Raw genomic sequence first — 27,872 nt, 5'->3', positions numbered from 1 at the left:
ACCCTTTGTCAAACATGTCCTTGTGAACCTGTTCGTGGTGATGGAAATGCAAATCACCAAAAGACTTCTTAGAAAGGAAATGGATTCACGAGGATTTGACAAAGTATCAAACTGATAGTACTTGTGATCAGTTTAGAAACGTTACATACGCTATCCTTCAAATGATTGTATAGAGTCACTACTTGTTTATAAAACAAAAGAACCTACACTTATTTCTACTCAATGTACTTAAACTAAATCTGCAAGAACTATAAAAGCTAAAAAAGCTACAAATTTTTAAAGCTTCTAAAACTGCAAAAGCTAATTATTAGTAAACAAAATTTTAATATGATCACCTTTGTTATACAATAACTCATTGAATCCTTTTTCAATACCCTCTTCCAAAGGAACCTTATCAGTAATCATCAATCTTAGTTCATCAACCGAAATATCACCAGCTTCAATACTTCTCACAACTTCAACAAAATCCTTCTTGACAAAACAAATGGATCCAGTAACAATTTTTTCCAGCATTGTTGTATGCATTGGAGAATAAGGGATTTGTTTATGAGCCCAAACAGCCACATTGGTGGCAGTACCTCTAATTCTAAGACATTTGATACTTGTTTCAAACGTAGCTGGAACCCCGCTGCAATCAAACGTATGATGAAAACCCCTATTATCTGGCGACAAAGCTCTTAACGCCTCAATACATTCCTCGACGGATTTGCCAGTTGGATCAAACGTTTCAACATTCAATTTCTCAGCCAATAAGCGTCTGGCAGCTGCAGGTTCACTGACCACGATTTTACCAGCTTTGTGACCTTTCAACGCAAAAATGGTGGTGAGCCCAATTGGTCCACCACCTAAGATCAAAGCATCCTGCCCCTCCTTGAATTTTGAAACGCCAACAGCATGCCACGAAACAGCTAAGGGTTGAACCAAAGCAGCAACATCACTGGGAATTTTATCAGCATCATACTTTACTACTTTGTCTCCGCTGGTGACAAGGTATTCAGCGCAACCACCATCGCTGAAACCAAGACCTGTTAAAGCCAAGGAATCACAGGCGTTGTAGTAACCATCAAAGCAAGCACCACAAAATTCCTTATCCTTGGAGGGCGAGTCTTCGAAGCGTACCTTGTCTTTGCACGTTCCGGTCACTTCAACCACCACCTTGTCGCCAATTGCCAAATCGTCAACATTTCCACCAACTGCGACCACCTCACCACTCAACTCATGCCCCATGACCATTGGAAACTTTTTGTTAGAGATTGGGTTTGTGGATCCTGGTTTATTGAAGAAGAATGGTCCACTGGTGATCTCTTTCAAATCAGAGCCACAGATACCACAATAATCAATCTTTACTTTGACTTCATCTGGGTGATTAATTTCAGGTTCGGGGTAATCGGAGTGGAATCTAAGGTCATCTTTACCGTGATACACGATTGCTTTCATTGTAGGTTGCTCTAGTTAAGGGTAATTATCGTATAATTTGGTGATTCCGATGACGATAATAGCAATTCCAATTTACGAGATGAACGAAGAGATTAGCGCCGTTTGTTGATAATTCCAAAACGTTTTCTAAGTTTTGTGTCACTTACGAAGATCTCATAGTGGGGAGATCTACTTTCATACAATAACCAATGAGATTTAACAAGAGTTGCGAAGAAGTAGTATAGTTTACACGGCGAGGTACACGCCAATGAAGGGCATGATTAGTAGTGCTCAAAAATGAATCTATTTTAATATCTTAGTCTCTGTATACAATTGGAGGATAATTTGGCTGAGGACTCAAATTTCTAGTTACAAAATTATGGAAAAATTTAGCTTTTTTGCGAATAATTTGAAGCAAATGTGCAAAATTAAAAAAATTGGGAAAACATTATTTTGAAGATTGAAACATTAACCGTTCTTTGTAATAACTAAAGCATCGTATTTAAAGTGATCAGAATAATTAATTAAAGATCGTATCTTGGAAGGAAGTATCGATTCGTATCAAAAACAAACTGGTTTGAACAATCAACTTCCAGGGTCCCACCAAATCAGATAAAATGGGCGCACCCGACCTATAACTGATTCAAGAGGATCTCAATTAAGGCTTCCAAGAGCATTGTCCAAGTGTTGATGATATTGAAAGCTTATAAGATTTACGTAGATTTCAAAATAGGCGCGTCATTAGTGAAAAGTATTGGTGTCCTAGTCAGATGACGAGAGTGGAACTGTCATGATGGTGTCACAACAGGACAGATATGCCTTTATTCATTCTTTCGTTAGTGTATTTTAAAAAGCCTCGGAAGTTTTTGAATGGCAGGAGGCTCTTATCTATGTTACTTATTTTCTTTATTGTTATATGAAAAGAAAAAAAACTGTGGTGATTAAATAGTCGTGCACTGATGCCTATCTTTTCTTTTCCTTTTAGCCATTGATAAACTACAAGTAAAGTAAAGTCGTGTGATTGTAACCAAGAACGAACATCGGAGAATGACATTTCATTGAAATGTCGTAAATACCACTGCGGCATAAGACAATTACGACATTTTGTAAGACAACGGAAATAAAATGTCTCCTTTTTATCTTATCACAACCAGCAATCACTTATTGTCTCATTGTCTCACTCCTTAAAAATCCCGCCATCGTTTCTCGACATAAATACCACACACCCAAACCCAACCAAAAAAAACCACACCTATACACCACACTTTTCTTTTCTTTTCCTTTCTTCTTTTACAAAACTACTCCTCACATTATGAAAACAAGCTTATTAACTATTATTGCATTGGCACTCACTTCCAATGCCCTTTTTATTCCAAATTACAACGATATAATTGATGTCTTTAGGGTCGAAGTTGCTCCAAAGGGCCATATCCAACAACAAGACGCTATTACACTTGCTCCTTTGGTTTCCCATGAACAAGGTATAGAAAACAAATATATTGTTGTGCTTAAATCCGGTGCTTCTACTGACGAATTCAAGATTGAAGGGATTATGGATGGTATTTTAGACCGTTTTGACATTGATGGATTCTTGGGATTTACTGGTCAGTTCACAAAGCCTGCTATTGAATTGTTAAGAAGAAACCCATTGGTTGACTTCATTGAAGAAGATAGTGTTGTTCACACTAATGAATTTGACATTGAAAAGGGTGCTCCATGGGGATTGGCTAGAGTTTCTCATAGACAACCATTGTCATTATCTTCATTTGATCAATATTTGTATGACACTGAAGGTGGTGAAGGTGTTACTTCATATGTTATTGACACTGGTATCAATGTTAAACATACTGAATTTGATGGCAGAGCCATTTGGGGAAAAACCATCCCCACTGGTGACGATGATTTGGATGGTAATGGACATGGTACTCATTGTGCTGGTACAATTGCATCCAAAGATTATGGTGTTGCTAAAAAGGCTGAAGTTGTTGCTATCAAAGTCTTGAGATCTAATGGATCTGGTTCAATGTCTGATGTTGTTAAAGGTATTGAATATGCTGCTAAAGCTCACCAAGATGCTGTTAAAAAGGGTAAGAAGGGATTCAAAGGTTCTACTGCTAACATGTCTCTTGGTGGTGGTAGATCGCAAGCTTTAGATTTGGCAGTCAATGCAGCAGTTAAAGCTGGTCTTCATTTCGCTGTCGCTGCCGGTAATGAAACCCAAGATGCTTGTAACACTTCTCCAGCTGCTGCCGAAGGAGCCATTACTGTTGGTGCATCAACCATTTCCGATGAAAGAGCCTACTTTTCAAACTATGGTAAATGTGTTGACATTTTCGCTCCAGGTTTGAACATCTTGTCTACTTATATTGGATCCGACACTGCTACTGCCTACTTGTCAGGTACTTCAATGGCATCTCCACATGTTGCTGGTTTATTGTCATACTATCTCTCCTTACAACCAGGATCCGATTCTGAATTCTTTGTTGCTTCTGATGGTGTTACTCCAGCTCAATTGAAGAAGAATTTGATTTCATTTGGTACTGAGGGTGTTTTGGCTGATATTCCAGAAGATACACCAAACATCTTGGCATTCAATGGTGCTGGCCACAACTTGACTGAGTTCTGGAACCACAAGTAAAGAATATAGCTTTATACAGATTTAACTACAGAGAGATAACCATAACCATTAAACTTGTGAACCTTTATTTCACACTTTGATGGCAAAATTGTAGTTGTCGCGCGCGACTAATTTTACAAATCGAGTCAAAATCTTTTTCTAAATTTCATTACCCTAATCCCACAACCATCAACCCACTATGTCTACTCCAGCTAAAAGAAGACTCATGCGAGATTTTAAAGTACGTATACGCCACCAAAGAAACCATTTTATTGTCCTCTACTAACTCCTCCCAGCGCATGCAGCAGGATCCACCCAGTGGCGTCTCAGCATCACCATTACCCGACAACGTCATGAAATGGAATGCAGTAATAATAGGACCCTCAGAAACACCATTCGAAGATGGAACCTTCCGACTCATTTTACAATTTGATGAACAATACCCCAACAAACCACCAGTTGTCAAATTCATACTGGAAATGTTTCACCCCAATGTTTATGCTTCTGGTGAATTGTGTTTGGATATATTACAAAATCGATGGTCGCCCACTTATGATGTTAGTAGCATTTTGACTAGTATACAGAGTTTACTCAATGATCCAAATATCTCATCTCCGGCGAATGTGGAGGCGGCAAATTTGTATAAGGATCATAGAAGTCAGTATGTAAAGAGGGTGAAAGAGACGGTGGAAAAGTCATGGAATGATGAGAGTAGTGATGAAGAAGAAGAAGAAGAAGAAGATGATGATGATGATGAGGATGAAGAATAGGAATATAGACTTCGTGTATTTGGTGAATATATATATACAGATATATACAAGGGTGAATGTAGCTCTACTTTAACCAAAGATAGTACCACTTCCGGCTTTCTCTCTGCTTCCTCTCTTGTTCCTCAACCTCTCTTTGTTTCTCTTGTATCTCATTTTGTCTCGCTACTTCATACTGATCTTCTATCTTGACCTCGACAGGTTTGCCATCTTCGCCGATATTCTTATCCCGATAAATAGCAACCATAGCAATAAACACAATCAAATATATGCAAACTTTACTAGCTGGATCCATTTTTTTATAATCAAATTGATCGATTCTTACAGGGGTTTCACTCAACTTCACTGGCTCTAATGGCATAATCACATCAGTCCCTTTCGGACTCAAACTTTTCAATTGACTCGGCACATGGAACGGCAAATCCAATGGAGGTGAACTAGGATTGTTCCAGTTGGAGAATTTTTCACGCACACCCCAATCACCATACGATATGAAATATCCCAATAATTTATCTTGTTTCAGCAACTTGTTCCAATTTTTATCATATTTCAGCTGCAATTCCGTCACAACTTGTCCTTGGTGTAAAAGGGATAAGTTGGGGAACAGCTGTGGATTTTCGTAAATGGGTCTAGTGTCTATCGGTTGCGTAGCATCGTCTGATGATGGAGATAATAGCGAACCGAAATCCTTTAATGATTGGACGGCAAGTTGGGCCGCTTGCGCTTTCTTATCAGGTTGAGTTTGACTCGAGGAGGCAAACCTTTTCAAAACTAGGGACATGGCGGTGATCTAATTTTTACCAAAATTGATGGTGATCTCGTAAAGCAGATTTTTTTTTTTACTTTAAGGACGTTTAATGTTCCTGTGTATTGTAAAACTTGCAACCAAACTGCGTAACAATTTGTTACATACAAAAAGCACCACCACTCCAACTCCAATGTAAATCATATTCAGAAACTACCTCGTCATATTCTTTTTCCTATCAGTTTCTGAAATGTGTAATCATCCAAGCAGTGCTGTCGAAGAGTACGCTATTGAAGAGCATGCTATTGAATGATATTCTTTGGAATGTAACGACATAAGTAAACCCTTTTTATATGTATACCACCAGCATGTTGACAAAAAGGTAATTACGTTAGAAGAACCACAACCACTTGACGACGTCGTTATTGTTTTAAAAAAAGTTTTTATCTATGATAGTTTGTCTCAATGGAGGCTTATCCAACTCTGTTTGCCATTTGGCCATTATAATTGAAAGGGACTGAAGGATAAGTTGGTTATGTTTCTAGAAGACACTATGGCAGAGATTTAGTAGACGTCCTCAAAAAATACAAGGGAAAGACTAGAGCAATGCTTGGGGTATGGTCCCCGGAAGTTCTTTCGTGAATGGACATAGTTAAATTCACAAGGAGTTGAAGGAAAGTCTTTGGATTTTAAGAACTTTAAAGAGAAATGCATAATTGCGGGCAAAGAAGTTCAAAAAGAATCATCCAATATCTTAACTCATATAATTTTCACTTGTATCGAAAAAGTTCAAAAAGAGGGTGAATTATCAAATCATAATTTGCATGACTAAGTAGCTAAGTAGTAATATAATTGGAATGATGAAGTAAATTAGTCTCTTTGCAAATATGATTACGTGACAAATCTTTTCAACACTAAATCCCTCCTTGCTAAAATGATCAGCATTCGTTTTGAGAATATCGTGGTATTGAACATTTTGAACTGGGATACTTTATATTGTGTTGATTCAACACAGTCGAGACTGTCGTAGTCCCAACGACATTGTCCTAGAGCCCATGATACTCTCCATAGGGTTTTCCATAATACGACTTTATCCCTGACTTTGGAATAATATTTCGATAGCAGCATCAATGACCTTTGCGACACCCCCACAATGGAGAAAAGAAGAAGGAACCAAAACACTCGAGTTCAGCTAATTCGATAATTTAGAAAATTATATGTCAAGGACCGCATAGAAATTTAACATTCTATACGGTTTTAGACATCCAGAATTTTAAACATATATACACAAACAGATCAATTGTAAGAGTAGATAACATCTGCATAGTACTATTACGAGGTTTTTAACTATTTACTTTCTTTTTTTCTTCTTGTTACCCTTCTTACCTGACTTTTTCTTCTTTTTGCTACTTGACTTGTTCTTTGATTGTTGGTTAGAAGAGGAACCTTCAGCTCCAGGTGTCACATCTCGACTACTTGGATCAGGTGACGTTTCATTTGAAGAAGCTTGTTCAACCTGTGGGGTATCAGCTACATGAGGTTCTGCAGGTGGGGCTTCACTAGACTCAGCCGGAGGAGGAGTTGACTGCTCACTCTCTACTTGAGTCCCCTCTGTTTCAACCGGCTTCATCAGCAATTCGGGTATGACCGTTTCTGGCTCAACTTGTGTTTTATTGGTTGCACTTTCCCCTTCAGCTGCCCCACTAGGCTCGCCCTCTGAAACCTTATTCGTTTTCCCACTAGATCCATACTCCATACCACCTTTCGAGGAAAGCAATGGTACTGATTCTGATCGGTTATCTTCCAGTACATCATTTCGAATATTCTGCTCATAGATTCTCTCTCTAAAATCCATGATTTCTTCAGGTTCATTTGTCACATGTGTCCTATCAATACTCTTGACCTCATCATCTTCATCTTCATCAGCATCACCACTTCTGGATGTCACCTTTTCATTCACTCTCATATGTTGAGCACTTGACCCTACTCTAGTCACATCGTTCGAACTTCTTCCAAAGAAATCCAATTCTTCTTCCAGGTTATACCTAGGCGGTAATTCTTCACCTTTATCAAGTAATTTATCACTATTATCTTTAAGCACTTTGTTATATTGAGGCAAATTAGCTAGCCCTCTCTCGCCACCCAATTTCTTATAATCACTAGTGGAAACAAATCCATATTTTCTCACATTTGCTTCAATCCATACAAAGCCACTTTGACCTAAGTTGACTTGGAACTTGGCATTAGTTGAAAAACAACCAACAGCAGGATATAAATCAACAAAGCATCCCTTCATCACATCTAAGAGCTTCTTTCCATTACGGGTGACAAATAATGTGCCTGATGGAATGACATAACCGAATCCAACTACATCGGCTTCTTGGAGTGGTGGCAACACTAATGCATTATATTGACTTTGTTCACCAAGATGTTGTTGTAATGGGGTGGGGAAAGGTTTATTAATTTTCAAGTTACCTGTACTCTCATAAGCAATAGAGAATTTATTGTATCCTGGTAATCTAAATGAAGTAGGGTATGGCTTTGTAATCAACCCAATGGAGAAATGTTGAGTTGATGAATTGGGGTCTTGAATAAACTCGAAAACTTTTGTTTCAAAGTATATCGTATCAGAATACACTCTGTTCTTAACTGGTAATGGGTAATTCAAACTTGCTGTTGTGGTGCAATAAGGTAAATCATTATTATTAAAATTCAATTCAGTCTTATCAGCAACAATATAATGAGGATTCAACAAATCTTTTTCCATTTCAAAGGTGAATACATTAATCCCATACTCTTTAATCATCCGTTCATCCTCCACAGAAAATGTTCTCCCCCTAGTCTTTGTAAAATCAGGCGGGTTATTGACAGTAAACTCTTGCCCTTTGAGATACAGTTGTTGTTCCTCAGGTGATAAGCCTGTAAAATCAAATGCTTCTGCCAAATGCGTCAAGCTCTCTTCATCATTAAGAAATTCTCGTGGTACATCATTCAGGTGTGATCCTAATAAATTATCCGTAATAGATGACGATAAACTTTGGTATTCCCCATTAATGCGTTGTCTGGAGAAGAATATCTTGTAGATGCAAAATACAATGGCTAGGATGATTGTAATGGAAAAGGATACAATTATCGACAACACCAATGTCGCATCATCATACTCCCCTTCAGCCATGATATAAAATTGCTTATAAAAACTGTGGAATTTTAATCTCTCGAAGGGGATAGAGGAATAAACAAAACAAGAAAAAAAAAAAAGAAGCGAAAATATAAATCAGGGCATTAAGACATTATTTGGTAGCATACACAACGATTCTATAATTGAACTCTCTAGAGATATATATCCTCAATTGAATCAACAGGGTCACCAGATTTGTGATTTTAGTTTAGTCGTATATTAATGAACTATTTGCAAACTATTTATAAGCACAATGCTCCATTTGAACTATTGACAGTCAACTAGGAGTTATCGCGATATCTATATTGAATAGAACTCAAAGTATCGAATTTGGTGTCACCGTCTCCATCTTTTGATCAATAATAAAAATCACTTTTATCAGGATCCTCAGCTAGGTGGTTGATTGTGCGAAGCAAACGAGGCAGATTAGGTGCAACACCAGTTTCAGGACCCCATAAGTATCGAGTATATTTTGAAAAGTACGGAGCCAAAGCCGCTACTTGCTCTCCACTTAGGCTCTTGTTATCCACCAACACCAACTCATACAAACTACTGTGCTTGGTTTTTCCTTTATGGCCGATAGACTCCACGGATATCTTTTTCAACTTGTTTCTCTTCAAATAAATTTGTTTGAGTTTTGTATCACCATCTGGGAAAGACAATTCAAGTTCTTCAATCCGATTCTCAGAAAGATCAAGAACCTCTAATGAATTATTGTAAAACTCAACTATGGCTTTCGTTATATTATTTCTATCGAGCCGCAATATTTTCAAGTTCTTCAAATGACCAACGTGGGGAGGCATCTCAGACAAGTGATTAGAATTCAAGTGTAATTCCTTGAGCGATTGAGGAAGATTTATATCAAAGGTTTTGAGATTACATTCCGACATGTATAGGTATTGTAGTTTCGAATCGGACCCGAATGTTGAACAACTCAAATCGATGCCACAACGAACCATTTTCAAACGAACCAAGTTGTCTGCAAAAGTATGGCTACTCGGCCAGTTTAAGTTGGCCAATCGTATGCTTTGTAGGCTATTTGGTAACGCATAATGTGTGCCTTTGTGCGAGTCTTCAAGATTCAAACTTTCAATTTGGAGTGGATAACCATCTCTGTTCTTGGTGATATCGATATTTGTTGCATTACTTACATCAAGCCTTTGTAACGCCAATGGGAAATTGTCACCTCGTAATTCAATTATCCTGTTGCCAGTAATATTGAGTCGAGAAAGACTTTTGGGGAAAAGGGTTCCATCCATCGATTGGATGTTGTTTGAAGAAACATCGAGATTGGTCAATCCTGTTGGAAAATTAACCCCAACAAGAGACCCTATTCGGCTTGAATGTAAAGAAAGTGATTCAATTGAATCTGGGAATTGGAGGCTTGATATTTGGTCCCCGATGTTGTTCTCACTCAAGTCAAGATATCTCAAGGCTTTGAAGTTCTTGAAATTTGGTTCGGCTTCATCAAAGTTAAGTGAACAGTTACTCAAATCCAATACTTTTAAGTGCAAAGGGTTTGCCAAAAAAAGATCTCTCAAACTAAAAGAAATCTTGTGCAATGTCAATTCTGTCAAGGTATTAGGAACAGTTTTAAGTGTGGGCCAATCATGCACGGGGCAATGTGCTTGGTTATTATTGAATACAAGTCTGCTTGACGGGTAGATTGTTAATGGGATACCAATAGGACCAGTTACTGATAAAGATTCCAATTTGATATTCTTTTCCTCAGCAACATCTTTCAAAAACTCTAAAAACCAATTGTCATCGTATATTGTTCCCTCGCCATCAAATGTGATACTTTTGACCTCTGAGCTGGTCATATACCGAAGAATAATCTCTATGTCGTCTGAAAAGTAACGGTCCAGGTCTGAAAAGGAGATGTGTTTGAGGATTGGAAATTTTAGGGTGTCTTGATTCAGCTCAGGCCTATCAACATCGCAACCAGCTATATGGAGGCTCTCTAATGATAGTGGAAGTTTGGTTATATCAAGGGAGGAAAAACGACGCGCTAACTCTTTAAGGCGGTGATAATTTAACAAAGAGCCTGAGTACTGCTCACCGGATATTTCCAAAAACTCGAGATTTTCAAGAAAGTCTAAATTAACTTCATGCTCAAATTCCAGCAGTATATCTAAAGATAGTTTAACAACGCGATCTTTCAAGTGGACCAATTTCTTAAGCATCTCTGAACCATCAATTCGATTCATGTAATCGATATGCATACTTAAAGCTAATTTAGCATACTTGCTCGAATTCAAATGAGCCATTAGCTCTTCAAATTCAAAGTAGTTAACGATCGTTTGAATTTCATAATGCACTTTGCATTCAACTTGGAGCCCCTCTTCCACGCAGTAGTCATCAAATAACTTAAATTCCTCAACACACATAAAATCTGATACTTTTGCATCTCCAAAATGATCTATACCTCCCCATGATTTCAGCTCTTTCCAGTTTCCAAAATTGGACATGTCTAATAGAGTCACTCGGTTGTCGAATGTGAAATTTGACTTCTTCTGTATCTCATGGTTGACGGCAAGTTTTATATTCTTGTTTTTCAGTAAGAATAACTTATCTGACACTAGCTGTATGAGATTGGTTGGCCCCGCTATGGAAACAACGGTTTGTAATATTTCGTTCGGCAACGAATCCAAAGCTATTATTGGGTCCGACCCGAGTATACCGCCTATATTTGCCTGCTGTTCAATGCACATAGAATTTATTGAGAAGCTCGTTTTGTTACTTCAGGGTCTAAGCACTGATATCGAGTGATGAGATAAAACAGTAAGCACGATTCTTGAGTCGAAGCTAGGAAAGCCATGTCTTGTTCCATTTGCTGGTAATTTTCACCTTGGCAAATGTCATTGGGATTTTCTGCAAGAACTGACTTTACACAAAGTAAATAGTACTACACAGCCTGCCTGTAATTGGTGATGATCTTTTACACTCCCATTAAGTATACTGTTAATACCAATAAATGGAGTAGAACTTTGCTTGGCGAACTTCGGACCCTCACTCTGTCAACAAAGACACAAAGTGTGTTTGACAATTTCTCGTTATAAATAGAAGTGAAAATATTTACGTAATCATGATTATTTTCTATTTATAGATATTTGGTTTATAACTTTGATGGTTAACGCTTGAAGGTGCATATTGATTCAATATTTGGCCCAATAAAACGCATGTATTTTTATTAATAATATTATGCTGAACATCATGCGCTGAAATGCAACATTACCTAAACAAGATGAACTGGCAGTATCAGTAGGACATGTAGCTTGGGTGGACACAGTAACAAAATGACTTTTTTTTAAAGCTGTCAAAGCTTGATCAAACAGATTAAAGTCATATAGTATTTGTAACTTTTGCTTGCACCAAATTATTCGTAATATGTATCCCAAACGAACCCAAAACCTCTCTATTTCATCGACAAGTAATTCACATTCTTTTCGTGACTTTCCTTGTAAACTCGTAGTTCATGCACGGATTTGGGCAAGTTTGGAATCAATGCAAGTATTTGATTTTCCGTTAACATCTTGTTGTCTGACAAATTTATGGAAAGCAAGCTACTATGTTTCGATTTATCTCCGTGTCCGATAGATTCCATAGTTATATATTTTTAGCCCTGTTGATCTCAAATTAAGCTGTTTGAGCTTAGTATCACCATCCGGAAACTTCAATTGAAGTTCTTCAATCCGATTCTCAGAAAGATCAAGAACCTCTAATGAATTGTGGAAAAAATCGATCTTGACAACCTTTATCCAATCATCGAATTCCAGAACTCTCAAATTTTCCAAGTGACCAAGTTGTGGAGGGGCTTCCGAAAAATCATTGCATGATATGTTTCCTTCAACGAGTGATTGTGTTTAGTCCATACCTAGTGTTTTGATAGAACAGTTCGACATGCAAAAGTACTTTAATTTAGATTCAGACCCAAATTTTAGACTTCTCAAATCTAAGCAACATGAAGCTACTGTCAAATGTACCAAACCATTCCCTAGTTCGTTAAAAACCGAAGGACCCAAGTACTCTAAGCGTAGACTCTGTAAACTGGTTGGTATTGTGCAAGTAAGTTTGTTACTCTCGAAACTTTTAAGCCACAACTTTTCGAGTTGAAGCAGCTTGCCATACATGTCCTTGGAAAGATCAACGGTGTCAGTTATTCTCACTATGAGACGTTTTAGCGTTGAAGGAAACACTTCACCTTGTAAGTTTTTTATTCTACTGTTCTGTAAGTCTAGCGCAGCGAGTGCTGGGGGAAAAATTAGACCATCAAGTGACTCAATATCGTAAGCATTGAAATGTAGTGCTGTTAGGTTTTTAGAAAATGTCACTTTATCAATTGAATTTAATCCATAGCTAGTCAGTATCAACACTTCGAGCGAATCGGGTAACGAAATCTCATCAATCAACTTCTCAAATCTTCTAAAATCAAGTTCTGTATAGCATATAAGCATAGAGGAGCCCAAGTGTAGATGTTTCAAAGTAAAGGAGTAAATTTTGAGAAGTTCCGACATTTTCACGTCACGTCCCTCCCAAAACAACGTTTTCAACGTCGTGGGGGGGGGGGGGGGGGGGGGGGAGGGGTTGGAACTAGAAAAGATCCATTTGTGAGAAGGTTGCTTTAAATATGAAAATGAAGTTTTAATTTGTGAAAAAAAAAAGAAGAAGGAGGAGGAGAAGATAAACCGTGTTGGGATAAATCTGGTACAGTTGTTACGTTTTTAATTGGATCATTAAGCTTGGTTTTCAGAGGGTTTGTATTTTGGTGTGGAGTTGGTCTTTATGTAATAGGAGGTGGATTACTTTTCTACAACCTTTGTTCTGCAGTGTATGAGCAAATGGAACATTCACAAAGGGCTGTATTCAAACGGTTTTGTCATTTTTTGTCATGACGGGAAGTCAATTGGTGTATGATTTCTATGTTCAACCATTGTTGACTGGTCCTACAGGCGGAATGAACAATCACGAAGATTGAAATGAGTTAAAAGAAGTCTAGAGGGGGTGGGAAAGCGGTTAAAATTTGGTTGCTACAAATGATATGATTAGTTGCAGTTTGACTAGAGACTATAAAGCGATGGCATTTTTCTTTATACATAGATATAACTTAACAGTCTGTAATGTTTAAGCCTATCTTGTAATTGGTTTATATAAATGTGATAAGGTAGTCAATATGCTGTTGAAGTAGTCATAAGCTAGAACGCTTGGTTGTTTGGTTGTTTGGTTGGTTGGTTGTTTGGTTGGTTGGTTGCAATTGAAGTGTATTGCATTGTGTTCTGTCTTTTGTATTTACTTCCGTGGATACTAATTATAGTAATACACAAACACAAACACAAACACAAACAATAGTACAATACTGGCATTGTTATTGTTAGTATTGTTGTTGTTGTATGCAGTAGTGGTGTTGGCGCTAAGATTACGCACGTGTTTGTGTGTTGTTTAATCTAAAAATACATAAGCAACAGGTAAACAAAGACAATAAACAATACACAATACAATCCACTTTGTATGTATGTAAGGATGCGCGCTCTTGCTATATGCGCCGTACTGACTGTTTTGTGCGGCTCAGATCTTTTTTCTCGCCATCGAGCGCAACAGACACAAAACATTGGGCAACACATTACATACCATGAATGAACACCACTTGCACACTTTTTACATGAGAAAAGGGAAAATGCTTTTCAGCACATGTGAGCAGTTAGCATAAATCAACACTCAACAAACCCTTGTCTTATCTCCTCTTCTATACTACAACATAAAAGTCAGGGTGGAGGTTGATATTCCATTCGGAAAACTTGCGTCGTGTGTATACTTTAATAACACACACCTGAAGTAAAAGAATTCAGACAGATTTAGACAAACAGACAGACAAAAAAAAATTTAGAGATCGACATACAACAACAAACGCAACACAACACAACACAACACAACACAAATCTTTTTCATCATTCAATTTTACAACCAACTTACGACCACATAGCAACAGCTACACTTCCACAGCTCGTTATATACTACTGCTACTACTACTCAACGCACAGGGAATCAACACTGGTATACCATACACCATACAGCACACACCACTCCGCCTCCCCTCCCACTTATCCTCTTTCAGTTAAATATGTTTTTTCGAAGATTATCCCTACTGTACATCTTACTAGGGGCTTTGGTGGTTGCCATTATTATATTCAATGTACTGATACTATCTTCCAGCGACTCATCATCCACCGTTGCTTCTCCCCTCGCTAATAAAGGAGGAGGTGCCAAATACTACACTGGTGGTAAATCTTCATTACAAGCCCATGTTGATAAAGTGGATAGTCAGGAATATATTAGTGAAGTGATGAAGGAATTAGAAGCGAGTAAAAAAGAAGAGATTCTAGTGGAATTGAAACAATCAGTAGCAAAGACTGAAAAACCCAAAATTGTTCAAGAATTGAAGAATGAGCTTCGAAGAAAATATATTGATGTTATTCAACAAACTTTAAAAGATGAAGTTAGAGAGGAACAAACTGGTGAATTTTTTAAACAAAATTCCATGTCTTATGCATTATTTGAACAATTGGTCAATACATATGCTAAAGAACATAAGGCTGATTTCAAACCAGCGGCATTCTTGGAGATCCTCAAGAATGAAATCAGTGATTTTCCCCTGGATTTCGAGGTAAAAGTGGCTAAAGCATGTGAACGGTTTTTTGATAAAACAAGCTATTATCAACACTTGATCAAAGATGTACTTGTTGCCAATAAACCAAATTGTGAACCATTAACTGATGAAGAACGTGGAAAGAAGTTAAATCCAACTTATCAAAAAGATACACGTATAATATCAGAGAAATACCTTCGTGAATCAAATTTAAACTTACCCATCCCCAAATTCAAATGTCTACAGGAATCTCATGATAACCTAGTTAAGTCTTTAAAACAATTACCTGAACCACCAAAACAATTTGTTTCTGGGTATGGTATTGTTATCAATGGTGGTGGTGGTATGATTGCTAGTGCTTTAACTGCAATCGCCAATTTACGTGATCGTGGATCCTCTTTACCAGTTGAATTAATCTTGGATACTCCTGATGAGTATGATAAACAAATTTGTGAAGATTTATTACCAAACAAATTGAATGGTAAATGTGTTGTTATACAAAATATCCTTGGTAAAGAAGTTTTCGATATGGTTAGTGCAAAATTTGCTCGTAAAATCCTTGGTTTAATTGTATCATCATTTGATCATACAATAGCGTTAGATGCTGATAATTTCCCCGTTAGAGATGTCGACAATTTACTTTACACTGAACCATACCTTTCTACCAAAATGATTTTGTGGCCCGATTTATGGGTTAAATTGACTAGTCCCTTGTATTATAAAATTGCCAGAATTGAAAAGGGAGAACCAATCCATCGGTTTGGATTAGCCAATGATGCAAAATTTTCCGATTACATTCAAAAGGATAAACAAAGTGAAATTCACTTTCATGATTTTGCCAATTTACCAAGCACTATTTCAGTTGAAACTGGTCAAATGGTTTTTTCCAAACGTGAACATTTCAGAGCATTACTTTTATCATTATATTATAATATGAATCTAAAAGGGTGGTATGAAGCTTTGCTATACCAAGGTGCTTTTGGCGAAGGAGATCGTGAAACCATTGTTCCAGCATTACATGTAATGAATGAACGATATCATTTACAAAATCAAAAATTACATCTTTGGGGATATACGTCAGATAATGGGAAATTTTCCGAAACTACATTGGGACAAACTGATCCTCGTGATAACCCTGAATTTTATTACGATTGGCAAAAATTCTTATCTACAAAACAATTGGATACTAGATTAAATCCATTCCAATCGGGTGGTTATACCGACAGATTAGTTGAACAATTCAAAGATTACAAAAAGAAGATTATCGAGGATAAGAAAATTGAAGATGAAGATACTGCTCATCGATTAATTGAATACAGGTTACCAAAGCTTTTGTTTCTTCATTGTAATCATCCAAAGATTGATCCTGTTAAAAATGCACAAGAAGGTGAATTTGGCACCTACTCAAGAAGAAATATTGGACCTATTGACGATATCAAATCAATTTTCAACAAGAGAGATTGGGAATTACGATTCCATTCAATTGCCAAATGGGTTGCTTGTGATGCTATCAAGAGTGCTGATTATTGGAAAAACACCGCCAAGATTGATCAACAAACCGTATGTTTCAAAATTAACAAATATATTGAATTTTTAAAACAAGATTCATTTGATAAAACTTTTGAATTTACTAGTGAGGATGCCGAAAAGTTTTATGTTGGTAGTAAAGGTGCTGGTGGTGGCGCAGCGGCAGTAGCTGGTGGTGCTGGTGGTGAAACTGAAGATGATATTAAGGCAATTGCTGAACAACAAGCTCAACAGCAAGCTGAAGCTGAAGCTAATGCTAAAGCTAAAGGAGAAGTAGATGATCCATTGAAGGAGGATGTTAAAGAAGGGGATAAACCAGTAGATGATGAACAAATTCATCAACCACAGTAAATAATTAGAGACAATATGTACATGACTAAGTACACCGGGTAAAGTATATACAGACTAATTAAATATAAAGTCTATCAACTATTTCTTCACTGATTCACTTATTCATTATCATTGTCGCTTTCCTCATCACCACTCTCTTCTTCTTCTTCTTCTTCTTCTTCTTCTTCTGTACTATACTCCTCAAATTCCTCTTCATCAACCCCATCATGATTAACTTCCTCCACATTGATATTGTACCCTTCTCCTTGGAAAAAATTACCCATTTCTTCAATTTTCTCCATTGGCAAACTCGTGAAAACCACAGAATATTTCGCATCAAATAAATGAACAAAATATTTCTTCAATACATATACAACATCATTCGCATCCAATTGATTCAATTGGTTCAAGTACAATTCAATATAATTGGGCCCTCTAGCTTTGAATAAATTATCACTGATTTTAGCACTTGCCGAATCATAGCTTGATTCTTGAGCATTGGCTATCTCATTGACGATTGCTGCTATGGCATTTTCTAAACTTAATGCATCAATGGACAACTCACCTTGAGCATATCGTTTGACCAATTCTCTGGCTTCGATCCAGCCTTGTTTGGCATCTGAAGCTCGATAAAGTTGAAAACTCAAATACCCAGTTTCAATATTTTGCTTCATTGATACACCATATGCCAAACCTGACCCTCTGATTGATCGCCAAAATGGGCCCTCTACTGCACAAAGAAACTCAATGGCTAGGGCAATTCGGGGTACATCTTCATGCAAGTAATCAGTGGGGATGGTTGTAAGTGAAACTAGATGAGTTGATTCAGTAGCTCGCATATCGATGAGGAATGCTTCATGATGGCATCGAGTACCTAAATCCGATTTGAATTGATACGATCTTGGCAATTGACTAAACGGAACAATGGAAGATGTAACCTCTTCTTCTGGCTGCTTCAGTTGTGTGATGAATTTTGTCCACAAACTAACTGGAGTTTCCAATGTAGATATATCACCCAATACAATCACTTTAATATTATCCAACTGAAACAAACTCAGTTTAATCTCATCCAAGTCGCGCTTAATTGTATCAAACTTGCCATCATTAATCAATTGCAACAATTCCTTGAAAAACGATTCCGTATTCATTGAATCCTGTTGTTTTCTCAATGATGAATTATTGAATAAATTTCTAAATTGTGATGAATACATCATCAATTCGCCATTGCGTTTCTTATCCGGTAACGAACCCAATATTTTTTCCAAAATAACCTTAATCCTCATTTCTTCAAATTCAACAAAATTAATAATGTTATAAACCCAATTGATTGCAGTGCCGTAATTTTTAGTCTCACATTTAACCAGCATTGAAATTAAATCCAAAAATTGATAATTGAATCCATTATCAAGTTGAAATTCAATCAAATCTCGATTCAAATCAGCAACTACTTGTTCATAAGGCATATACTCCCCCTGAGGAAATTTTATTGACATGGTAAAAATTTCTTCCATTATTGACATGTATTTTAATAAATGGGGTTTTATCTTGGTGGATGACATAACTAGTTGAATGTTGACAAATTGCGATTTGAAATTTTCAAAATGCATGAAAAGGGGGAAATCAGATGGCGTGTCTTGAGTTAGCTTTTGATGGAGTTCGCCTGATTCAATATATTGGTTGGTGTTAACGTTAATGATTCCTTTACTATATCCTGCCTTGTATGAACTTGTCTTGATGAATGCAATTTTTGATGGATCAGGTTTGGCGAACACAACAAGCAACTCTTCAGGAATAGGACGATCATTAAACTTGTGAGCAGCAGCTAGCTTCTCTCCGGCCTGTTTCAACCCATCAACACCTAATTTTGCTTTAATACTCTTGTTAAACTCACGTTGTTGTTTCTTCACTTCATCATTCAATTTCCTTGATGGAGTTCCCAACACAACCGCACACTTATTATCTACAAAATACTCTTTAATCAAATCGCACCAGTTTTGTGACGTCCAGGTCAACAATTCATCATATTCATCAAGATTTCGAGTCCATTTGGGTAAATCACTACCATCGGGTTTACCATAGATAAAATCAAGTATAGCCATGTTTGAAAATGCAATGGGAGACTTTTCAGTTTGTGATATAAATTTCAATCGTTGTTGATTGATAATTTGTCTCATGTATAATAAGTTAAAATCTTCAGGATTAGTTTGTGATTTGATCAATTGTTTCAACTTGGTCACCAACTCTTGCAATTTTTCAGTTGGCACGCCGTTGCATATGAAATTCAATGCTGTTCTAAAATAATCATCTGTATGATACTCTACATCAGTAGCATATGGGTTATCAATCTCCACAAGATGCTTATTAAATAATGAAATAGCACTATCAGTGAATGCAGCTCCAACCATATCAACAGCAGTATTAATCACGGGATCATCCCCCAATGGACCAATCCAGGACATTAATACCTCACCTGTAGATTCATCGGTTTCAGGAAACTCAACCACTTTGACAACATCTTCCGTCAATGGCTCATTGTGTTTTGAATCAACAAATGGCCTCTTATTAGCCACAGATGGTAATTCCAGCAACTCGGCATCGAACTCAGTCATGATCTGCAAAAGCTCATCTTGGTCAATTGATCCAGTTATGATGACGCATAAATTATCAGGTCTATACATGGACTTGTGAAACTCCTTGATCCTCTCGTTAGTCAAATGACGTAATTCAGCCATCAAACCACCTGTTTCTGAAGAGTACCCCAGCTCTGGTGCATACAAGATTTTCTGCAAATGATTAGAAGTTTCAAACCATGATTGGCCTTGAATACCTTGCATTTCACTAAACACAACTCCCTTTTCTTTCCCCTTTCCATCAACATGGTAAACTTCAGTCAAACACGCTTCATCAGTCAAAGTAGGATTAAACAAATGGTCCAAGTAAATAGGCAACAATGTCTTGAACCCGTCCCATCCTGCGGTAGTCAAAGTATACACCGTTTGATCAGTCGCTGTCCATGCATTGGTTTGTGAGTAGAGTCGATTTCCTAAAGTATCTAACAAACCTTTGTAAGGGTACTTCTTAGATCCCATAAAGATCAAATGCTCTAAAGTATGCGGCGAGCCAGAATCATCGCTGATTTCAGTGGCAACTGCAAAATATCCATTCACTACTGGTGATGGTTGATTGATGTATGTTAATTGCAACCCTGTTCTTTGTGATTTCCATTTAGTAATGAATGCCGGTGCATAGTCCACCTCAAATGACGTTTGTTTAACGAATGGTGAGCTAAGTCTTGTCATTATTGATCTGGCAATTCGAGTGTATTGTGAAATGATGAAGAACCTTGAGTATTCACCAGATTAAAGCTTATATTGTGTCGCAGCATTTTAGACGAAAAATTTGTAAATTTACAAAACGTCAAAAAAGAAATGAAAAGAATTGAAATTGCGCTTTCTATACATGCAATGTACTTTATTTTTATTTCATCTCCAGTTCAGCTTCTTTAAACATCTTGAACATGTCACCAACATCCCTCTTCATTGTTCTTGTTAACTCCACTAAATCCTCATCCAGTCTATTATACATAATACAATTGGCAAACATCAACATAACATCCCTTTCAAGCTCCTTAATCAGCAGATACGCCGGTGGATCATTCTTTGATTTAAGCGCCTTCAGAATACCTTTCAAGTCCCTTGGTTGATATATCATTTCATAATAGTTTGGCGCATCTTTCGGATTGACTGCTTGTAAAAACGGTGATGAGAAGCGGTGCTCTTGGATAGAATTTATGAGATTGACGGCAATATTTTGGAATCTCTTGTGATGTTGAGCAGGTGCAGGTGAGCGAGATCTGGGCCTCTTGCGTGATGATTGATCTGATTTCAATTGTGTAGCTGATTCAGGCTCTGGAGTGACAATCTCCACCGACTTTTCTTCTGAAGGCTCCTTGGTTTCAGTGGCTTCCGGAGTGGGTGATACAGCTTCCAGCGTTGCTTCTTCGACTGCTGGGCTCACCTCTTCAACATCTTGTTCATCAGTCTTATCGAATTCCTCTTCTTTAGTATCAGGTACTTCCTTAGTCTTATCTTTCCTCTCGTTAACGCCGGTATCCGCTTCTGGGAACGTTGATGGACTCTTCTCTTTAACTTGTTCTTCCTCCTCTGAAACCTCCACAGATTTCTCTGCAGACCCAACTGACTCCTCTTTCGCTGCTTCCACTTGAGGTTCTGCATCGTCCAGTAGCTCGGTTGCATTATCTTTTGGTGACAATGCCTGAACCTTGTCATCCTCTACTTCACTCTCTTCTTTCTCTTCTTTCTTTTCTTTCTCCACGACAGGTTCCATTATTTTCTCTGACTCTTTATGTTCATTATTTGCGTTACCCGTGTCCTTATTCGCCTTCTGCTCATACCCCACTACCTCGGAGATACTGCCATCTACTTGTGACAATTCCTCAATCTCCGGACTTGCCAACTCAACATCCTCTCCGGTTTCTAGCTCTTTGGCATCCTTCTCGTTAGATGTGTCTTCAACTAAATCGTGTGTATCAACAATCTCGTCCTCCTTCTCTTCTAGCTGCTGTACTTCCTCTTCCTTATCTTCCTTTTCTGGGACAGCATCGTTAGTCTGTTCCGCTAACTCCACATCCTGAGCGACTTCTGTAGTCTCTCCGGTGTCTCCACTTCCCTTCGTACTTTCTTGCTCCAGTTTATACAACTGTTTTGCCCCATTAAGCAAAAACTTTGAATAGCGAAAAGTAGACGTTGCAACAATGTTTTTCAAATAATTTTCATACTTATCCCCTACCTCCACTATAACCTGATCATTCGTGACACTGACAAATTTGAAATACAATGTTCTATTTATGATGAATGATAGTAGTTTGATATCGATGTGTGGAAAGTTTATCTCGTCATTGGGGAAATCCTGTGTGTACTTGCGTGTGGTGTCGTTCAATTGAGTGATGAAATCTTCAACCGGTATTGCCGCCCTATTGTCGGGTAGATCGCCTTCATATTCACTTATAAACTTGTTAATAATAGACCCCACCAAGATAATCAGTAGATCAGGGTTGATCTTCACTTGTTCGGACATGGATTTGTGGTGGTTGTATGTCGATGGTGATTTTTTTTTTGGTCTCACAGTATTAAGTGTGATATATAAGAGATAGAGTCAAACTAAAACTGGGGGTAATCTGCAAATCCTATGCCAGTGGCTGGAAGTGAGCTTCATAAGCGCATGAGTCAAGAGTAAACCAGCGTCCAATCTACTGAAGTGATATCTAATAAAAATTGTTATATTTTATATACAATGAAATCGTTGAGTTGAGCAGCACCAACATTGATTTATTGATTTGAGTCTTGTACTCGCTAGCTAAACTCCATCCTCCCAACATGTAACGATTCTATCCTTCTATAGAGTAGGTACCCTATTTTTGACCCTGTTGCATCAATAAAGCACTAGATTTCAGTTAGTATTACGTCATAAAATATCACCACAGTGTCTTATACATACTTTTGTTCTTGGAACCTTTGACCAACACGTTCACTGTGTTTCAAGAACTTTTCAGAACATTTAGCAATACAGCTTGTCTCCTTTGAAGTCAAGTTATTGGATGTAAAGTCATTGACACAATCTTCGAAGCATCTAGAAACCAAGTTTGAGTACAAGTTCATGAAATCTTTCATTTGCTTTTGTTCAACAATTTGTTGAAACTCTTGTTGTTCTTTGACATTTAACTGATCCATGTTGTATATTTATCGAAGTGTATGTGTGTGGTGTTTATAAGTTGCACTTGCAATGGCAAAAGAAAGATTTTAGCAATTTTTATTTGCAGAATTGAAAATTTTTTTGTTCGCTGTGTGTGTGTGTGTGTGTGTGGAGTATGTAAAAAGATTATTGATTGTGTGTGTATATACAGTCTATATCCATCTATGCCTTACAAAGGCCTGGAGCTCTTGGAAATGGAACCAAGTCTCTAATATTGTCATGTCCGGATAAGTAGGTAACAAACCGTTCCCATCCCATACCAAATCCACCATGAGGAATGGTTCCGCATTTACGCAAACTGGTATACCAACCCATATCATCTAAATTCATGTTGTTCTTGTTCGTGGACTCGACAAGTGTGTCATAATCGTGCTCCCTTAGGGATCCGCCGACAAGTTCGCCAAATTGTGGCAACAATAAATCAAAGCATGCAACAGTGGGTTTATCTTCGCTATAGTTCAATGACTTTAACATGTAAAATGGTTTCAATGACACTGGGTAGTCTGTAACAAAAACAGGGCCATTCTCAGCTAACTCTCTTTCATGATCCAAGTTCAACGAATCGCCAAATGCTAAGTTTGCGCCCTTGCTATTCAATTCATCGAGCGCTTCATTATAGGTCAAACGACGCCAATCGCCAAGAATATGCCTCCATCTTGACTCTATAACCTCTTTTTCCAAATAAGTTCCCTCGAGGTACTCTTCTTTCTTCTCTACTAGTCTCCTCGTGGCATACTTAACCATTTCTTCGGTGAAATTCAACAACGGCTCCAAGTCATCCAAGTATGAAATCTCCGCTTCCAACATCCAAAACTCACTTAAATGTCTAGAGGTTTTAGACTCTTCTGCCCGAAAACATGGAGTCAACGTCCACGCCCTATTAAGAGCCAACGATATTGCCTCTAGATGCAATTGAGTGGAAACTGTCAAGTATGCCTTTTTTTCAAAAAACTCCTCTGCCTGCTTTATCTCAAATGTTTCACCAGCTCCTTCGCAATCTGAACTTGTAATCAATGGAGGGCTCACTTTTATAAAGCTATGATGATTGAAAAAATCCATCATTTGAGTTTCAAGGAATGATCGTAGTCTGTAAAACGACCCAATGGTTGAGGCTCTATGCTTCAACGATGGTAAAGTTCTTAAAAACGACATAGAGGTTGCCTTCTTTTGTAAAGGATAGTCTTCCGGCACTCGTCCAATGATTTCATAAGCATGGTTAGGATTTTCAGGGTTATATTTGAGCTCCTTATCTTGGCCCATTCCTTTACTTATACTCCATTCACCTTTGACACGAACGCTTTCGCCCACTTGAAATTTAGGCTGGTTCTTACCCACAAGAACAACATTGATTATCTTTGAGGTTGAACCATCCGATATATCCAAGAACCCGACATTTTTCGAACTTCGTATACTTTTAACAAACCCACGCACTTCAAAAATCGATCCGATAGGTGTGGGAGCCAGTATCTGCTCTTTGATTGTTGGGGATAGAGCTGCCTTACTGCTTAGATATTGCCTTATGACGTACGGCTTCAACCTTGCGGGTATTGTTCTAATCATCCAATAGTTGTTTCCGTTTTCCGCTATCTTTGACAAATCCAGTAAACTTTTCCGCTGTAATTAAATTGAGTATCGAAATTAGTTTGACACAATGAGTATAAAATGAAAGGGCCCCCACGTTTTCCAAGAATCTTTCCTAAACCGCCAACCAGCTGACTAGAATCCGCTGTCACTGCCCACCCAGATGCATTCACATCATTCACACAGTGGAGATTACATCTCGCATGCTCATGACCCTTTAGAAACTATGGTCCAAAACTACATTGATCGTGGTTTCGAAGTTCTATGCCTCACGGAGCACATGCCAAGATTGGATCAAACATACTTATACCCAGAAGAGAAAGAAAAGGGTTATGGAATCAAAGATTTACTGGATGATTTTAGTAAATACTTGGTGCACGCAAAGAAGGTGCAATCAAAGTATCTGGACAAGATAAAAATCATAATCGGGTTCGAGGTGGAAGGAATAGATGACACCCACGTGGACTACTCAGCTGAGATACTTAAAAACCCGCTGGTACAGATGAGCGTTGGGTCGGTGCATTATGTGCATGGAATACCTATAGATTTTTCCAAAGATCTTTGGGTGTCGGCAAAAACAGCTAGCAAAGGCGGTTTAACTAGATCTTTATACAAAGATTATTTCGAATTAGTGTCCAACGTGATTGACCTAAAGCCCCAAGTGGTTGGTCATTTTGACTTGATTCGTCTTTGTCAGCCTGATGATGACTTTGATGACTCTACAAATAAGCTTACCAAAGATGTAAGGATCAAAGATGATTGGCCTGAGGTGTGGGGTGTGATAATTTCAACCATAAAGAAAGCCGGTAGTTACGGAGCAATGTTTGAACTAAATTCAGCAGCTATTAGAAAAGGCTGGGACTGTCCATACCCAAAGAGTGATCTCGTGCAAGCAATTATCGAGTATGGGGGTGGTCGATTTTGCCTATCTGATGATGCTCATTCAATCAACCAAATCGGTCTTAATTATAAAAAAACTCTACAATATCTCAAAGACCATGGAGTCTCGAAATTGTACCATCTTGATGTGAATAATGGGGTGGTTGTTACAGTTGCCGATGACATTGAAAACATAGAAACATCTACATTTTGGAGTGCATATTAAATAGTCATAAATTGCGTCTAATAAGATCTACCAAACATACAGTACGTAATAGCCTTTCTATCACACTTGACACATTTTTGGTCAGACTTCAAATTTGGTTGTTCAAATGGGATACACAACGATTTGGCACCCATTGACGGAGCCTTCTCGTCTACATCGCCATCTTCACCATCATCGTTTTTAGCTGATGAGTCTTTGATATCATCTTCACAATCGGCATCACCACACCATGGCGCTAAAATAACATTCTTCTTGTTCAAAGTTGGGACAAAGTCCTTCCAGTTTTCAACCAATACTCTATGTTCATCAAAATCTTTTCTAGCTTTAGCTAACAATGCCTCATGCATGTCGTCCAACAATTCCGGGATTTGTTTTTCCAATTCGTCCAACTTGACAGTGTATTTTTGACCATCGTTTCTTCTAACAACAGTGACCTGCTTTGAGTCCAAATCTTTTGGCCCGAATTCTAATCGAAGAGGAACACCTTTCAATTCCCAATCGGCAAACTTCCAACCTGGATTGTAAGAGTCCCTGTAATCACCAGTAGCTTTGATACCAGCTTTCTTTAATCTTTGTTCAATTTTCTCAGCACCATCATTAATTTGCTTCCTTTGCTCTTCACTGGTTTTAGCCGTGATTCCAACAGGGATAACCACAGCTTGTGTCTGTGCTACTCTAGGCGGCAAAACCAAACCTTTGTTATCTGAATGTGTCATGACCATAACACCGATAACTCTGGTGGACAAACCCCATGAGTTTTGATAAGCAAACAAACGTTCCTTATCAGCACCATCTGGATTTTCGACCGAGATATTGAACATTTTAGAAAAGTTTTGTCCTAAATGATGTGAGGTACCACCTTGTATACCTCTACCGGTTGCAGCAATGAAACCCTCTACTGTGGTTGTATAATCACCACCTGCAAATTTTTCATTTTCAGTTTTTCTACCTTTAACAACAGGAACAGCCAACAACTCCTCGTAAATAGCAGCATAGTAGTCCAAAATTTGCAAAACTTCTTCAGCGGCTGATTCTTTTGTCAAGTGGGCGGTGTGACCTTCTTGCCATAAGAATTCTCTGGTTCTTAAAAATGGTTGAGGGTGCTTAAATTCCCAACGAACAACAGAGTTCCATTGATTTAATTTCAATGGCAAATCACGATGCGATCTGATCCATTTGGCATAGTATGGGTACATAACAGTCTCAGAAGTCGGTCTGATAGCAATGTGCTCATCCAATTCTGAGTTTCCAGCTTTGGTTACCCATGCAACTTCAGGAGCAAATCCCTCAATATGATCCTTTTCCTTTTCCAAAACCCTTTGGGAGACAAACATTGGGAAATATGCATTTTGCACACCCAAAGATCTAATTTTTTGATTAAACCAGTCTTGGATGGTTTCCCAGACAGCGTATGAGTTTGGTCTAAGGATATAACAGCCCGAAACATCATAGTAGTCCAACATTTCACTCTTTACTACAACTTGTGTGTACCAGTTGGAGAAATCCTTTTCCTTGTCGATAGTGATACCAATCAATTTGGCATCTTCAATCTTTGCGTCATCTTTCTTTGCAGGCGCTGGTTTCTTATCTTTTGATGGAACGGTAGCAACTGGTTCAGCAACAAAATCAGTTTCAACAATTTCAATTCCTGTAGACTTTAAGAATTCCAAGACTGCTCTTGCATGCAAGCAAGCAGCTTCGGTTTCAGTTGCCAACTTCAAGGTTTCATCTTTTTCTGCTGCTTTGAGAATGTTATCATCAAGTACGATTTTTATCTTTCCCGCCAAGTCTTGCGACAAGTTGGCGATTGACACTTCTTTAGCAGAGGTCTTGAAAAATTCTTGCACCAAATCGTCTTTTGCTAATCTTGGTTCCTTGACATTGGCAGACTTGGCAATGGTTGGAGTAGGTGTGACAGTAGACTGAAGTGCAAAAACTAATACAGGAACAGGTGTAGCTGTTTTAGCGGTCTTTGGTTTGAATACCAAAGTCTTGGTTGGTAATACGTTGGCAGTTTCACCTGATACAGCTAATGATAATGAAGCTAAAGACTGAGCTAATGCCATTGTGTGGTGCTTCTTCAATGGGTCGACTTGTGATCTGTAGATATTCGTAAGATTTTTGAAATTTTTTTATTTTTTTTCAAGACTGACTTCTTGTGCAGGAAATTGAAAAAAAAAAATTTTGAGTC

General features: G+C 37.9%; 14 protein-coding genes across 14 annotated transcripts; 4 read left to right on the top strand and 10 right to left on the bottom strand. All coding sequences in view use genetic code 12, as the record gives it.

The window, feature by feature from the left end:
* Window positions 1-300: 300 nt before the first annotated feature.
* Window positions 301-1,437, bottom strand: CORT_0G04110 (Ife1 protein; the record flags this gene model as incomplete). The annotated part of the gene is made up of 1 exon (XM_003871164.1): window positions 301-1,437. One exon carries the CDS (start codon window positions 1,435-1,437, stop codon window positions 301-303), a length of 1,137 nt encoding a protein of 378 aa, XP_003871213.1.
* Window positions 1,438-2,728: 1,291 nt separating this feature from the next.
* CORT_0G04100 (vacuolar protease) lies at window positions 2,729-4,054 on the top strand (the record flags this gene model as incomplete). The annotated part of the gene is made up of 1 exon (XM_003871163.1): window positions 2,729-4,054. One exon carries the CDS (start codon window positions 2,729-2,731, stop codon window positions 4,052-4,054), a length of 1,326 nt encoding a protein of 441 aa, XP_003871212.1.
* A 178-nt stretch (window positions 4,055-4,232) lies between these two features.
* CORT_0G04090 (Rad6 protein) lies at window positions 4,233-4,803 on the top strand (the record flags this gene model as incomplete). Its single annotated transcript, XM_003871162.1, has 2 exons — window positions 4,233-4,274; window positions 4,330-4,803. The coding sequence occupies 2 exons, from the start codon at window positions 4,233-4,235 to the stop codon at window positions 4,801-4,803; spliced, it is 516 nt and encodes a 171-aa protein (XP_003871211.1).
* Window positions 4,804-4,867: 64 nt separating this feature from the next.
* CORT_0G04080 (hypothetical protein) lies at window positions 4,868-5,581 on the bottom strand (the record flags this gene model as incomplete). The annotated part of the gene is made up of 1 exon (XM_003871161.1): window positions 4,868-5,581. One exon carries the CDS (start codon window positions 5,579-5,581, stop codon window positions 4,868-4,870), a length of 714 nt encoding a protein of 237 aa, XP_003871210.1.
* A 1,315-nt stretch (window positions 5,582-6,896) lies between these two features.
* CORT_0G04070 (Ssh4 protein) lies at window positions 6,897-8,720 on the bottom strand (the record flags this gene model as incomplete). Its single annotated transcript, XM_003871160.1, has 1 exon — window positions 6,897-8,720. One exon carries the CDS (start codon window positions 8,718-8,720, stop codon window positions 6,897-6,899), a length of 1,824 nt encoding a protein of 607 aa, XP_003871209.1.
* Window positions 8,721-9,079: 359 nt separating this feature from the next.
* CORT_0G04060 (hypothetical protein) lies at window positions 9,080-11,437 on the bottom strand (the record flags this gene model as incomplete). Its single annotated transcript, XM_003871159.1, has 1 exon — window positions 9,080-11,437. The coding sequence occupies one exon, from the start codon at window positions 11,435-11,437 to the stop codon at window positions 9,080-9,082; it is 2,358 nt and encodes a 785-aa protein (XP_003871208.1).
* A 1,152-nt stretch (window positions 11,438-12,589) lies between these two features.
* CORT_0G04050 (Mnn7 mannosyltransferase) lies at window positions 12,590-13,240 on the bottom strand (the record flags this gene model as incomplete). Its single annotated transcript, XM_003871158.1, has 1 exon — window positions 12,590-13,240. One exon carries the CDS (start codon window positions 13,238-13,240, stop codon window positions 12,590-12,592), a length of 651 nt encoding a protein of 216 aa, XP_003871207.1.
* Window positions 13,241-14,841: 1,601 nt separating this feature from the next.
* Window positions 14,842-17,244, top strand: CORT_0G04040 (Mnn7 mannosyltransferase; the record flags this gene model as incomplete). The annotated part of the gene is made up of 1 exon (XM_003871157.1): window positions 14,842-17,244. The coding sequence occupies one exon, from the start codon at window positions 14,842-14,844 to the stop codon at window positions 17,242-17,244; it is 2,403 nt and encodes an 800-aa protein (XP_003871206.1).
* Window positions 17,245-17,342: 98 nt separating this feature from the next.
* On the bottom strand, window positions 17,343-20,522 carry CORT_0G04030 (hypothetical protein; the record flags this gene model as incomplete). Its single annotated transcript, XM_003871156.1, has 1 exon — window positions 17,343-20,522. One exon carries the CDS (start codon window positions 20,520-20,522, stop codon window positions 17,343-17,345), a length of 3,180 nt encoding a protein of 1,059 aa, XP_003871205.1.
* Window positions 20,523-20,700: 178 nt separating this feature from the next.
* Window positions 20,701-22,320, bottom strand: CORT_0G04020 (hypothetical protein; the record flags this gene model as incomplete). Its single annotated transcript, XM_003871155.1, has 1 exon — window positions 20,701-22,320. The coding sequence occupies one exon, from the start codon at window positions 22,318-22,320 to the stop codon at window positions 20,701-20,703; it is 1,620 nt and encodes a 539-aa protein (XP_003871204.1).
* A 334-nt stretch (window positions 22,321-22,654) lies between these two features.
* On the bottom strand, window positions 22,655-22,973 carry CORT_0G04010 (Tim9 h; the record flags this gene model as incomplete). The annotated part of the gene is made up of 2 exons (XM_003871154.1): window positions 22,655-22,685; window positions 22,741-22,973. 2 exons carry the CDS (start codon window positions 22,971-22,973, stop codon window positions 22,655-22,657), a joined length of 264 nt encoding a protein of 87 aa, XP_003871203.1.
* Window positions 22,974-23,157: 184 nt separating this feature from the next.
* Window positions 23,158-24,555, bottom strand: CORT_0G04000 (Slm5 protein; the record flags this gene model as incomplete). The annotated part of the gene is made up of 1 exon (XM_003871153.1): window positions 23,158-24,555. The coding sequence occupies one exon, from the start codon at window positions 24,553-24,555 to the stop codon at window positions 23,158-23,160; it is 1,398 nt and encodes a 465-aa protein (XP_003871202.1).
* Window positions 24,556-24,739: 184 nt separating this feature from the next.
* CORT_0G03990 (His2 protein) lies at window positions 24,740-25,681 on the top strand (the record flags this gene model as incomplete). Its single annotated transcript, XM_003871152.1, has 1 exon — window positions 24,740-25,681. One exon carries the CDS (start codon window positions 24,740-24,742, stop codon window positions 25,679-25,681), a length of 942 nt encoding a protein of 313 aa, XP_003871201.1.
* A 17-nt stretch (window positions 25,682-25,698) lies between these two features.
* CORT_0G03980 (hypothetical protein) lies at window positions 25,699-27,747 on the bottom strand (the record flags this gene model as incomplete). Its single annotated transcript, XM_003871151.1, has 1 exon — window positions 25,699-27,747. The coding sequence occupies one exon, from the start codon at window positions 27,745-27,747 to the stop codon at window positions 25,699-25,701; it is 2,049 nt and encodes a 682-aa protein (XP_003871200.1).
* Between the last annotated feature and the right edge of the window lie 125 nt (window positions 27,748-27,872).

The sequence above is a fragment of the Candida orthopsilosis genome, assembly GCF_000315875.1.
Source record: "Candida orthopsilosis Co 90-125, chromosome 7 draft sequence".
In the NCBI taxonomy this organism is placed as follows: Eukaryota; Fungi; Ascomycota; class Pichiomycetes; order Serinales; family Debaryomycetaceae; genus Lodderomyces; species Lodderomyces orthopsilosis.
This window is presented reverse-complemented; position numbering and strand designations above follow the sequence as displayed.